Source organism: Aphis gossypii, chromosome 3 (genome assembly GCF_020184175.1).
Source record: "Aphis gossypii isolate Hap1 chromosome 3, ASM2018417v2, whole genome shotgun sequence".
Classification (NCBI taxonomy): domain Eukaryota; kingdom Metazoa; phylum Arthropoda; class Insecta; order Hemiptera; family Aphididae; genus Aphis; species Aphis gossypii.
In genome coordinates, this window is record NC_065532.1 from 36,431,466 (window position 1) to 36,446,882 (window position 15,417).

Sequence of the window (15,417 nt, forward strand, 5' to 3'; positions counted from 1 at the left end):
TATGTTTACTTATATAATATCATTGAATATTATTTTAGCTTTAAGTTTGTCTATCTTTCTGCATAAATGCATATAGGTATAAGGGAATTTTATAATACTATTCATAGTTAAACTAAAATAGTTTAAAAATATATTTTTCACTGTTTAGAATGTTCAGATGTTATATAAATCAACGACCCGATAACCAGAATATTGTTCCGCATTATAATAAATTTAATTATACGATATTGCATATAAGTACATAATATATTCTTTGATATATAATTGATCGGCGCATGACAAAAGGTATAAATTATAGGGTACCTAATATAAGTACTACCTAACCTAACCTATACGTGTCTCTTTTAATAAATTTCCTAACCATTTAATGCAAAAATGACAAAATCTAATCAATACAACAGTAGTGGTAGTAGTAAATGACATTGCCCGTGACATGGCTCGATTACATCGCGCGATCGGTGAACCTATTCCATTATTATATTTGGTAAGTATATCTATATATACAGTAGGGAAAAGATCACGGAGGTGTTTCCCCGTTGTTCGCTTGAATGAAAGCGATTTAAATTACCAAAAATCCGTGCACGATTTAGAGCAGACTCCCCTCCTACTATTTCCCATGTGGTTGCGAGGGAAATACATCTCTAAAATGTAGCCTTGGTCATTTTCGCACGTTTCCCGACATCAATAGTGTGTAGACTGTGATCGCGGAAAATCATTCTCGTTATCATGTTACCTACGTTTGCGGTAAGTACATACGATTATTAATACGTAAGGATAATATTTTAAAACTGTATTTATAATAAACATAATTCATAATGGTTATAATTTAAAGTTCATTGAAATAATAATTTTCAAAATTTAATAATTTGTTAAATAATCATAATATTTAAATTGTAATCTATACTTATCGTAGATTGTGTTATTTGTAGCTATCTATGGTTAAATAATTTTATGTTTGAAAATTAAAAATAATATATAAACATACACAATTAAAGAAAAACATTTTAAATTAAAAAAAAAAGTAGGCACATAGTGATATCTAATTACTGAGCATTTTATTATTACTAGGTAATTTGTATATCATACATTTAAAAGGCTATCATAACAAATAGAATATTAATTTGCGATCCAAAAGAATTGTTTAAAATTTGAAACCTAATTAACATAATTAACAAAATTAATTGTTTTCAATATATTAACCATTAGATTATACATTGTTAAACCATTTATATTATGTATTTATAAATTATAAAAAATATTAAATTTGTTGTAATATATTTTATTTAAGTAGATGGTAGATGAAAATAATGATTAACATTAGTAATTTGTACAAGTTTTAAAATACATTTATCAGCTAGATAATAAATTAAATATGTATTACTTTTTACTTTTTAATACTCAATTGAATAATTAAAAAAAAATTACAATAAAAAAAAAGTACTGTTAAAATAAACAGTTTTCTCTTAGTAAATATAAAAAAAAAACTGAGTAGAATTTCAATTATTATCCACTAGCTTATTCAAAATGAAATAATGATAATATATTATACAATATTATGTATGTACCAACCTATATAAAATTTGTAGTAGCTATGTTCATAGATAATAAATTAATGTAACAATAGAAAATATAAAAACAGAATACCAATAATGTTTTAAAATTTTGTTTTGTCTAGTCATTTTATTCGTTTTCCTGTCGAATTTCCTATAAATATTATTCTTCCGCCCTGCTAAATAAAGATTATTCTTTAGTCTTAAATAATATTACAATGCACAATATTATCCACTTTCCCCAATTTTTACAACACGCCAATGATTCGTATCGGCTTACAAATTTATCGTATTTACAAAGATTATAGTTATCGTATCATTCGTATCTAATTACCAAATCATTATTTTTAATGACTTCTATTTTAACTTAAAATTCTATACAGTTAATTTATTCGTTGTTATTATTCGAGTGTTTTAAATGTTATTTATGCTAATAAAATATTTGTCATCATCAAATAGGCAAAATACTAAATAATTGTTCATCAATGTAATTTTTTAAGCTAATGAATTAAAAATGTTTACAGTTATTTTGTACATATTAATCATATGTAAATACAAAGGGGTTCGGTTTTAAATCTGGTTGACTAAACATTCAAATTAATGTATAAAATTATATTTCAGATGATAAATTCATAACTTTGATCTTGATTATTTTACATATATAACATGTAATATAACAGAATGCTTAATTAAGTGTGCTGATTTCATTTTTTATTTATTTTATAAATTTTGGAATATATTAAAGGTTCATACTTTAAAATACTTAATTTTTTATACCATTTAAAGGATGTCCCGGGGCAAACTTTCTTTTTTTCAATTAAGAATTTTTCTACATTAATGAATTGTAATTGTTGTTAATCAGATTATTTTTATGTATTTAAATCGAAATTTGAATGAGTAATTTTTTTATACTATTATACTAATGATAATATAGGTCCAATATAGGATCGGATAGCACTAAGTATTTAAAAATATGGTTCTTCAATATACTGAACTGTTCTAAAAATCAAAATATAAATTAATACATTACTAAAGAATAAAATAGTATGCTTGATGAAAATCACTCATTACATATATCAATATGTATTATTTTATGCGATTAATGACGTTTGTAGATAATAGTAACTATTAATAACAGTTAGGTATGTATTATGTATAGAGTAAAACAATATCAAAGAATTATCAATGTGTTGCTAAAACAAAATTAGTTATACACCTTACTCCTACAATTTCTGGTAAACCATTAACTGTGCACTCGATTTGATGTGCATTATGTACTCCTACAAATTTCAGAAAAGGCGAATAAACCTAGCCATGTACAATTTAGTAGAGCAAGTAAAAATAAATAAGTATAGATCCTTCCGCGTTCGAGTTAACTAAAAAAGAACCGTGTAACCACAAAAATTGTGTTATGGTTTTGCCAAAGACAAGACGCAATCACATCTACAACATTATCTGGTCATTACGCCATAATGTTTTATACTTACACTACCTAAGATCATATTCTCGACAACCGCTGTATTTGTTAAACCGAACACGTTTCCTGTAAGATATCAATAGAGAATTCTTAATAACCCTTGTATTGTGTATTATACTAATTTATTTGATGTTTTGAAGCCGTTGCAACAACAACAATAGTAGTTCGAGTAGCGTGTAAGATTGCATTGAAAAAAATTCACGACTCATTGACGATGGTTTTGGTTTTAGGTATGTTTTTGGGCAACGACTGCGTTGGCAGCATGCAACGCGAGAACTAAGGTGCACTACGTACGGGCTGACGACAGGTCGCGGAACGGCGATCCGTATTATTACCCCGAACGGATGCAGTCTCGAGCTTCGTCCATTTTTGGACCTTCCATTCAGACCTCAGCTGCTGGGTTCCCGTATCGGTTCGTTTTTCCGGCCAATCATCCGGCCCTGAGCGGATCTGCGTACTCACAATTCGTGCAAAACCCGCACCAGCCCGAACCTCCGTCTTACTCGGCCGAGGACCTGTTCGGGCCACAACCGGTAGCCAAGCAACATCCGCTGTCCGACCTCAAACACCGCCAGCACCAGCAACAACAGCAACAGCAACAGAACCAGCATCAGCAACAACAACAGCAAATCGGATACGAGACAATGGCTAAAATGCAATACGACTTCCTCGGGGGCGGCGGCGGTGGTGGTGGTGGTAAAATTCAATCCTTACAGCAACCCTCTGCAACTTACCATCACCACATTATAAAACAACCGAAACACTATCAGAGCTACGAACTGGCGCCTAACACGCTGCAGCAACCCCTGCACCAGTCACCATATCCGCCTACACCGTCTGCCGTCGGCCAGCCGATCATGTTGCTCATACCCTCTTCCGGTCAGCCCGGAGCACCGTATCAAACCCTGGTCCTGGTCCCGTCTCCGGCATCACCGTCTCCGCTTCCACCGGCAGTGCCGTTGTTCTCGGGTTTCCACCAACCGGTCCAGCACCACCGCGGACCGCACAGCCAGCAGTTCGTCCAGTCGCCCGGCGGTTTTATCACTACGCATCCTCGTAGCCCTCCACTCGTAGCCGGTTTTCCGTCGGGTCTCGGCGGTGGAGGTTTCGGCGGCGGCTTAGGTTTCGGCGGCGAAAGCGTCTCCGGACTTGGAAAGTTTCCGGGAGCGCAACTGTTCCACCGGTCGCACGATACTCACCCGAAACACCCGAGCCATCAACAACACCAGCACAAAGCGTCGTCGTCTTTGCCGTCATCGAGACCGTTGTTACAACCGGCGTCGTACCAAGGTTCTGGGTCAACGCACGTGTCGCATACTACGGCCGCTGGGGGGTCGTCAGCACAACCGCTCGAAGACAAGGTAGGACAAAGTACAGGGACGTCCGGTGAAAAGCCTGACGACCGAAACGACGATGGCGCCGACGGTAGCAGTGTCAGCACCGAAACCAAAAGCGAAGACAAGTCACCCGAGTTCGGCGACAAGACTACAGTAAAACCCCTCAAACGGATCGTGGTCACGTGATTTATTTACTTGAATAATTATAATAATATTAATATTAAGTATACATAATATAATGCATATACGATGTGTTTTGTTATTAACTCTCCTACGACATTCACATGTATAGAGTGATTCACCAATCATTTTCAGTTCCTATTTTTTCCTTTAATAATGAATCGATATAAATTCTGATTCTTAGAATTTTTAAGTATACTTATTTTCAACTATTCGAATTTTTTATGCCATCTCAGGAGTATCGTCAAATTTTTTTTTTCAAACAAAAACCACCCTTTTATCTAATACATTGTTAATCAGATTACTTTTTTTTCTAATTGTTATGTATCTCAATCAAAATTTGAATGTATAGTTTTTGAGTTGTTTAACTTTGTACGTAATACAGATAATATGTAAAAGTATAATACATAATACATGGTTCATTATAATTGGATGCTGTAATGATTTGAATATTTTGGAAATTAATATTATTTATCAACATTTTCATTTTGTATAATTGTCCGAGTATTATAAATATTATAATTAACTTTATATCTGTTTTATGTTTGTGTAAGCTCATTTTTAGGGATAATTATTCATGGCTTGCAAAATTTAATAACTCAGAAACTATTTATTCAAATTCTAATTTAGATTCATCATTGCTTTAAAAATATTACTTGCTTGATAATTTATAGTAAAGATGGTTAGTTTTCACTTATAAAAAGTTTATATCAACGCAGGACACTCCTTTAATAGAAGTATAAGTACATGCAAATTTAAATAACTGATAATTTGGTTCTTAAATGTACCTACAATATCTATATATAAATTCCAAAAATCAGAATTTAAGTCAATTGATTACTAATGGAAAAAAATAAGAAATAAAAATGATTGGTGAATCATCCTATATAATATAGCATAAACATCAACTTGCATATTATACTTTCGATAAAACAACAATACTTAAAATAGTATGATTTTCAGCCTAACTGAAATCGTGCATTATTATTGTGTTAATGATGATTTATTTTCTTTATCAAATTGTTATTTTTCGTTTCCTATCGATCAAATGAAATGTGTCAATCTTAAAAAAAATAATTCATACCTAGAGATTTTCATAAATTTAACGATATTTCTAAATACATTTCGAGATTAATACGCTTGAAGATTTTTTATAACTTATTAAAATCTTATTTAACCACGTATACAACTCATAAAAATCTGTGTGTGTTATTACGTTTGATTCCAAATTTAATATTGTTTAATATTATTTATTTTTCTAATGTTAAGATGTTATCATCGTTTAGTCTTTAGTACGTATGAAATAACTGTCTGTAACTTTATCAATCTAAATCAACTTATTGTGAAATAATATTTCAAAATAAAATTGTTAATTATAATTTAATTTGAATATATATATATATACATATATTTGATAAAATATCTGATTTTATTGTTTCTGCTTACAAAAACGTATATTTTTAAAAGTTTAAATTGTTCATACTTAGCTGAATGCAATTTAAAATTGATGATACGTTAAAAAAAACATTGAAATATTACTTGACTAAATAATTTTTATGAAATGTGAATTAGTTGATTGTTTTTAGAGTGATGGAAATTTTAGATTTAATATATTATTATTGTTCATTTATGACTATATTGCAATTTGCATTTATATTGACAATAAATAATAAGTATAAACAGATAAAAACTTAAATTTTATTTTTAATTTCACTTAATTCTACTCAGATATAAGTAAAATAAATCGATATCAATAAAATATCAAAATAAGTAATCTATGAAATTATAAAGTGTTATAGAATATTTTTTAATGGCATACCCAATAAAAAAAAAATTATACCACATAAAAAGAAATTTTGTGGAACGAATTCTAAAATTGATAATTTATTTTTGAAGAAACATGCTTATGTTTTAACAATTAAAGAATACCTAAAATATGAAAATAATAAACGTGATAGAATTGCGAATTTATCAATACTATCGATTATAGATTGTGAGGTTTCTGAAGAACAATGTAAAATATTAATAAAAATGATGATAAATAAGGACTTCCTAAATAAAAATTTCTTCACTGAAATAGACAATACTTTTATTAAAAATAATAATAATGTACGTGTGTGATGAATTGACTCAAGTTGTTCTAAAAAGTGTTTCAAATCGTATTCGCTGTGGAAACGGTTGGTTTTTTTATCACTATTCTTCAAACAATATTATTTGTTCAGGTCTGTCCATCTTGTGAGCAAGCAATGTGTGTTGGTCCTCTCGTTTATTATACCTGATGAATTTAGAAGGCAGATTTCGCTTTCATCGATCAGTTTTTAGAGACCATTGCGTTTCTTCAATTATCTATGGCCTGACTTGTCATTAACATTTCTTTTATCTACACATTATTTATTATTATTTATATATATATTTTTTTTTCGGTAATAAAATAAACATTTAAAATGTTGAAGGTCGTCTGGACGAAAAAAAAATAATTACATACTAAAAATACAACAAAATCTCAGACATGAAAGGGTTTTTTTATTACTACTCAGGTAGTGGTTCATAATGAAAAGAATAATAAGAAAATATTAAAGAAAGACTTTTATCGTCAATACCGATATATTTTTAAAGAATATGTATTACCTTTGTACATTGAAATGACCAATAGGTCAATAATACCCATATGTAATTTGGACTTAAAACAAATGTTCAAACTATTCATTTATTGTATTAGAAATATTTATTGGTATTATGTTCATAATTTTAGTTGTTACTTTTAAGTCAATACCGATTTTCCTTAGAACGGTGTGAGTAGGTTCAGAAGTAGACAATTAAATGTTAGAAGTTCATCCACTGGAAGACGTCTGCATTCCATAAAACATATTGTCTTCACTCATTGTTCTACTATGAATTGAACAGATTATATAATAAAAAAATATTTAAATTTTAATGTTTTTAAAACCTATGTCATTAAGTATAGTAAAGTATAACAATATAGTTTTAAGTCCTCGTGAATAAAATTTTTGAATTACAACAAAATAACTTAACTATATTGTTCATTAAGAATTTCAATTTTTAAATTGTTAAATTTTATTTTTTAGATTTCAATAAAATCTTTGTATAGAAAACCTTGTCATAAAATTTAAAATTGTATACATTTTTTAAATTAAATATTTATTTCAACTATTTGTGATTTAATCACTTTAAACACATAAAATAATTCTTCAATAATAAAATTTATTTTTATTAAATAATTAAGGATACAAAATACATTAATGTTTTTTTTTTATATATATAACAATTATATATTCTAACGATGAATTCTTATAATTTTCAAATGTTTTAATATAGTTTATAAAAATAATTTTTTAAAAACTCATGATACATGTCAATCAATATACTCAATATAGTTAACTAAAATTCATTATCTCACAATTGTAGGAGTTTTACAATTTTATATTTCTAACTTTAAACACACTACTCCTACCAGTCCTACCAAATATAGGTACTATCCTGCCTATGATCAAAATATTCCAAAAATAAAGTTTTTGATAATAAAATCTTTTAAAAAGGTTTAAGTATAATATTTTATAGTAAAATTAAGAATGATGCTATAATTAATTTCAATAGATTTTAAAAATAATACTAAATGCAAATAATTTTTGATAATAGGTTATTGAATAATAATACTTATATAATCTATTGAGTGTTTGAGCTAGTATCTATTATAAAAACGAAATTACTTTGATAGAGAATAAGATAAATAATACAATTTTGGTATTACAGTCAATTCATAAGAACTTAAACTTCGATAAATTGTGGCCTTTAAAGTGCATTTACGTAAACGCATAATATAACAATAATTACTTGTATAAATTAGATTTAGTTTTATTCCCTTTATGAATGGTGATTAAAATTTGACAACATAATGTATTATTTCAGTATTGAAATATCTAGAATTAAATACGATAATTTATAATATGGTAATATGATTTATAAACTAGTATAATATTAATATATAAAAAAACATAGAACTAAAATAAAATGTGTAATTTCGGTTATTTATACTCGTAGTATTAAGGGGAAGTGTATAGATGACATAATATACATATAATTTCAAACAATTATTATATTATTATTGTGGAATGTGGTATTATTATAAAAGAAATAGTAGAGAAAAAAAGTAGTAAAAAAAATTCTTTCATCAAGTATACATTTCATTATTCACATTGAATCTAACCATGATATATTATAACACAAATATTATTTTACCTTTAAGACTTTTATTAGTTTAATAATTAATTTACTAATTTCAAAATAAAGTATAATACAGCTCCTAATCAGGAATGAGTATATTTTTACTTTTAATATATCACATATTTACATCATCATACTCATACCATTTAAAAATTACGGCTACAAAAACAGTTTTAAAAAAAATAAAAAAGATACAAAATAACTAATTTGTTGAAATGATTCTCAAAAGTCGTATCTTTAATAAATTGCTATTAAAGCTACTAATATAGTTAAAGTAAATTTTATTATTGATTATATTGTTGTATTTTATTTAGATTATAATTTATAATATAATGTCCTACTTTAGTTATGTTTTTTTGAAAAATAAATTAACACCTCATAAGATACACATAGACTTCATAATATACATGAAATCAATATTTGTTTCATATTTTACATTTCATAATAATAATAATTAATATAGCCATAATAAGTCAATAATGATTTTAACGATTATAATCACGTGTTATTAATTTTAAATAATCACATCAGAAATAGAAGAGTAGGTATTTATATTGATGGCCATTTTACTTTTGATTTATTATAAAATTTTTAAATAAAAAAAAAATATTAACCAATTATTCAAATATTTTCATAAACATAAAGCCAAAAATTTTAACATAATTATTTACTTTCATCATACAACAATTAACGATAATATGAAGATTTAATTTCTTTATAATATTCTTAAGTATTGTTGATTTATAAATAATATAATAAATTACAGTCAAAGCTAAAAAAATTATTAATAGAATGAAATTCATTATAAGTTTTCTTTGTATTAAAAATAATAATAGTGATCAAAAGATTACGAACGATTCTTATTTAAAAATAGTTAAACATTTAATATTAGGTAAATTTGAAACACCAACATTTTTATTTAGTAAGTATTTTTAGTGACGACTCGCTTATGTCATAATATATTTTGAGAGAATAATATAAATATAAAATATAAAAGAAACATTTTTAATTTTAATTAGTTTAGTGTTTTAAACCGTTATCAAGAACCAAATTATTAATTAATATTATTTCATACTTTTTTAAGTATCTAGTGTTGAGAAAATATTTTGATTTTTACAATCAATAGGAGACAAGAAACATTCAAATCAAATAAATATGACATCTTTGGAACATTTAGGTATATTCATCAAGTATTAGTATATTATTGAATAAATTATTTAATTACACATTACAATATACTTATATACGATATAACTAATTGTACAATTTAAGTGTCAAACAATTAATTTGTATAAGCCTAAAGATAATACTTAAATGTTTGTTTAATAGTGATGATTGATATAAAGAAGATAGCTATTTTATAATTTATAAGTTACCTTACCGTAAAAATTATTTTTCATCTATATTTATATAAATGTTCAAACTAATAAGTATTAATTAAATTTACTAAACCAAATATAATTATAATTTATAATATTTTATCAAACACTCAATTAAGTATTACCAGCTATAATCTATTCAATATATCAATTGTTACTTGATATTAGAATATACAATGCAGTATGTACTTATAAGATAAAATTAATGTATAAGTACGTTATGTGTATGGAACATGTACTAAATAAATATATTTTATATGAGTATATACTATATAACTATATAATATGATGTATCCAGTATTATACATTTTATGGTCGAATTAACTAAAATTATTTTTGATCAAACCAGATAAAATTTATAAGGATAAGACAAAATAATATATAATATGACAATTTATTACCATATTTATCTAACATTTTTCTAGTAAGGTTTACTCAAATTTCGATCCAAACATTTAGTTTTAAATTATAAATGTATTATTATTCATTATATGACCATTATGTGTGTTCGTTAAAAAAAAATAATCGGAAACTTACTCTGTTTTATAGTTGGTAGGAGCGTAGGACAAGTAGGTATTTCGTTATTGTTATATCACTCTAATAATATTTTAGCTTTTAATTCAATGATATATCATTGCATACCAAAAATTGTCAACAATTTCAAATATCTATTAGAAGCGCAAAAAGAGCTAACATAATTAAAAAATTAAATATATATATACTAATATTATATATTTTATAATAATATAGTTTCTATAATTACTTATTTCTGAATAGGTAATCACGAAAAATAAACATTTTTTAATTTGTTGAAAACTGGTTTAGCAGAAAGTAGGTACTAATTATATCTAATTTACTACCAGAAACCACGTTTGAAATTGGAGATCGGAAGATTTTTCTACTGTAAAACGCGTGAATAATATAAAAATAAACATTATCCTAAAACCAATACCTTAGATTCATAATATTTTAAAATCAATTACCTATTTAATGTACTAAAAACTGAATAATTCAAAATTTGAAGTCCGAATCGAAGAATCTTTGAGATCCTACCTAAATATGTGTCTATTAAAGTTTAAACCTAATAAAAAGTCACATTCATTCTTATTTAAAGATTAATGTATTTCATTATCATTTATTACATGACAAAAAAAAACATATACATATAAACATTTTTAATTCCAATTTTCTTTTCTAAAATACTAAAATAATTTTTAAGATACTTAAACAAATTAATATTATGTTATAGTATATTTTATAAATAATTATAAATTAAAAATTATAAATAATATATTTCTCGTATTATTTTGCTTTATTGTTCCATGTTACTAATTACGACCTATAAATTATCATTAGTCGGTAAGTGTTAATTGTACAATATTGTCAGCTGCACTTTTACCATAGGTATTTGCGATTTTAATGTTCACATAATATTTATACGAGTTTATAATTTATTTGCACTACACAAAGTAATATTTTGTCAAAACGTTTAAATTGTAATAAAAGTATTTTCGTTTTAAGTAAACTGCTCCGTGACATATAGCATAATATTTATCAATTATCATTCAGTTTCAAAATAAAACAATTTTGTGTTAACAATAATAACAATTAATAGTTTAAAATACGGACATCGTCGCGTAATACCTGTTATACGTTCTATTGCAGAATTAAATATTTGCATTGGTATTCAATGTATATAGTAATATTATTACCTGTACACATAATATAGGTACTTTCGAATCTACCATTAATAAACATTATTTTGTTTAAATGTCAACGAAAATATACATTCTTGCTCGTGTATATTAGTATACGAAAATTGTATTCTCGTCGGTCGTCTGCCGGGTGAAATTATCGCACGCCAAAGAAACCAGACTGCAATCTATATAGCATTATAGCTAAACATCGCGATCATAAGTATGCACAGACTGGATTTAACCGGGAAACCACTTTCTCTGAACCGTGGTGACATACGGGATACAATGCAGACGATCCGGACCAGTTTTTCGACTTCCTGTGGTCAAGTGGCCGTTTGCACTGTGCAAAGTGGAAAGCACCGCTCAGATAAGCTCCCACGTAGTTACATCATCGAATTTTTGCTGAAAATAGAAACCGTGACTGTAATATGTACCGCTACTGCTCATCGACATAATTTTTTATACCACGACGCTTGGTTGTTTCAAAATAAACAAAAATACGTTGATCGAAGAATTCTCCAAGTGAATCTACGAAAAACGTCCTTGAAACAAATAAACGATTCTTAAATAATAACATTTACTTGCATGGATATTGTTATATCTATGTAGAATTTTTCTTAGTAAAATTATTAAATATTAAAATATTTGATTTAAAAACTCCTCATTTCCCATCAACTTCAGTTTACATATTCGTATAAACCATCTGTCATAATCAAAAAAATAAACTATAAAAACTATTAAAAACTGGGAACTGGCTACAGCCTAATCAATTACAATGCATTTTTTAGCAATATAATCGACCAATAAAATATGATGACCTATAAAAATGTAAAAACTTATTCTATGTTAACGATAATATTATAAACAAAATTAAATTTATCATATGTCAAAATAGTATAATAATTAAAAATAATAAAAACACACTTTTTATAATAATTCAATTTTTCTTGATTTAATATAATTTTCAAATTTTAATTAGTAGTTTTTTATATTATTATCTGAACTATTTTTGGATTTATTGTAATCATTTTTATGCATTTAAATATTAACGTAATATTTATTTTTGTTTTTCAATTATGCTCATATTGTTTTGGTTATTATTTTTTCTTATTTCTATTGGTATAATGGTATCTATAGTTTTTGTTAATGTTTCACCCAGTATTTCTTGTAAGACCTTTATGATTGAATATGTATTATTTGGACATGATTTATCAAATTTGGCTTAGGACTTGCACTATTAATTGTTATATAGCTATAGTTGTATGAAGTTTTAAAAAAATACTAATATTCAATCTTACAATTATGTAATATTTTTCTGTACTTAAATGAATCGTTAAAAAAGTCAAAAGAAATAATACCTATAGTCAATCGATATTAAACACAGAAATTAATTATTGTTTCATAGCAATATCGACATCATTAAATTTAAATGGTTAAATAATTGATTAAAAAAACTAAATTTTGAATGAAAAATACGGATAATTTGTACTAAAAAAAAAAAGTATAAAAATTATTAATTTGTAATGTATTTTTGATATTAATTTGCGTCAACTTACGAAAAACTATACACCCAATATTCAAATTATTAACAAAAAAAATATGGAATTTATTATAACAAACCAAATAATAATTTCTACTAAAAACTACCCTCAGTCCTCATTGTTACTCAATTTGCTGCATAATCTCTATTTTCTACATTAAAACTCGACAATAGATGAAAAAAACTATTGTCATCAATCATCATAATAAAACTAAAATAACCAGCTGTCTCAGTTTGTTATCCAAAATAGACAGAAAAACTATTTACTTATATAATATTTTACTTTGATATAATATAGTCACAAAGGATAAGTCGGTATAGATACCCACAAACTATTTAGTAATAATATCTGTTCTAAAATTATTATAGTAATGTATACCATTACTATATTATATTATATATGTGTTTCTTTTAATAGGTATTGAGATAGTAATTTTAAAATATTCTTCACACGTATTTGATATTATTATTATGTAGTATAGTATATAATAGAATCATTATTATGTCGATGGCAATGTTATGTTAAAGTTATTTAATATGTAACAATAACTTAAATAGTCATTTGTTGCCATGCGTTATAATATTAAAATATATGCCAATTTTTACAATAAACTTATTATTTAAGTATCTCTTAACTGATAATTAAATTGCTGTATCTTGTCATTATGCTTAATTGTTAGGTTAATGTATTCATGTATTATGAAAAAGAGCTTTCAACAGTACACAAAATCGAAAAATGTGCTCGTGTACCTTATACAAGTTATACAAATTGTAAATATCTAGTTATTATAATTAATAATTATCTAAAACAATTTTTTTTTGTCGAATACTTCTTATAATATAATAAAATCTAAACTATTGTTATATTTGAGTTAAGGTTTAAGCGTACGTAGTTATTTTACACGGGATAAAACTGTATTTTATTGTTTATTGGACATAAGTAATAACAATAATAACACTATAGGTTAGGTAATAATAATAAAAAGAATTTGTTATTTTAGTTTTCATTAAGCTAGAATAACCAATTTAAAATTCCAGTTTAATTACAAAAGAAAAATCACAATAATTATGAGAAATTCATGCAATTTTGCATTGTTTTGTTTTCATTAGAATCAAGCTGTTTTTTACGCATGAATGAATATCACCGGAAACCGATGTATTGGTATTACTAGGAATCACAAATAGATATTCTTATATAATAAGATTAATTTTTGTAAACAATCCGACTTATTTTACCATACTCGAAGAAAGAAAATTCTTGATAAATATTTTAATTACATTTTTGCCTAATGAAGTGCAAATGGTTTTGAGTTGAAGTGTACCTGTTGTATAGATACATTAATATAATTAAATAATAATATATATAACATTATTTTTATACATAACACATATTTAATATTTTAGATTCTGAACGAAGTGATGAATGTATTGATTTTACAATGTTAACATTTCAAATATGATTTTTCTTCTTGTCAGTAATTGTAAATAATTCTCTTATGATTTTATATTAGCAGGTTTAAAATTATTTCGTGGAAATTATAAGTCAAAAACCTTACAGTATATCTATGGCATTTTTTTCATATGGTTTAAGTACAACATTCGTAATCAATATCAAATGTTGCTGAACATTTTGACACTATTATAGTTTTTAATTTCAATTTTTAATACTAATATTATTAGTATAAGTATATTATTTACTTTTTACAGTTTTATCAAAACTATTGTTGAAGAATATGTTATAAATTAATAATTATAGTAGGTATGTATATTGTATATAATAGAATATAAATATATTCTATATATATAATATTTTTTGTTACTATAATTATTAGTCCAACCATATTTTTCTACTTCAATTATTTTTATTTAGAAAATATTTAAATAGATAAATTAAATATAGTGTATCTAAGGAAAACGATTAATAGTGTTTCAAGAAATCTTTGGTCGCATTTTAAAATATTTTTCTTCAATGGTGTTTTAGATGAATCTTTTTTACAATCTCGTATTAATATATA

The 15,417-nt window shown here is 25.6% G+C and overlaps 1 protein-coding gene and 1 long non-coding RNA gene across 3 annotated transcripts; one reads left to right on the plus strand and one right to left on the minus strand.

Moving 5' to 3' along the window:
- Positions 1-601: 601 nt before the first annotated feature.
- On the plus strand, positions 602-4,611 carry LOC114128304 (cyclin-dependent kinase 8-like). The gene is made up of 2 exons (XM_027992787.2): positions 602-744; positions 3,258-4,611. The coding sequence occupies exons 1-2, from the start codon at positions 727-729 to the stop codon at positions 4,548-4,550; spliced, it is 1,311 nt and encodes a 436-aa protein (XP_027848588.2). The 5' UTR covers positions 602-726; the 3' UTR covers positions 4,551-4,611.
- A 1,634-nt stretch (positions 4,612-6,245) lies between these two features.
- On the minus strand, positions 6,246-13,857 carry LOC126551383 (uncharacterized). Of its 2 annotated transcripts, none has more exons than XR_007605281.1 (4): positions 12,328-13,857; positions 11,878-12,264; positions 7,318-7,433; positions 6,246-6,924 (listed from the first exon to the last, which is right to left on the minus strand). It is a non-coding gene; the product is annotated as an uncharacterized LOC126551383 (long non-coding RNA). The 2 variants fall into 2 exon arrangements; XR_007605280.1 differs by having other exon boundaries at positions 7,304-7,433.
- Positions 13,858-15,417: the final 1,560 nt, after the last annotated feature.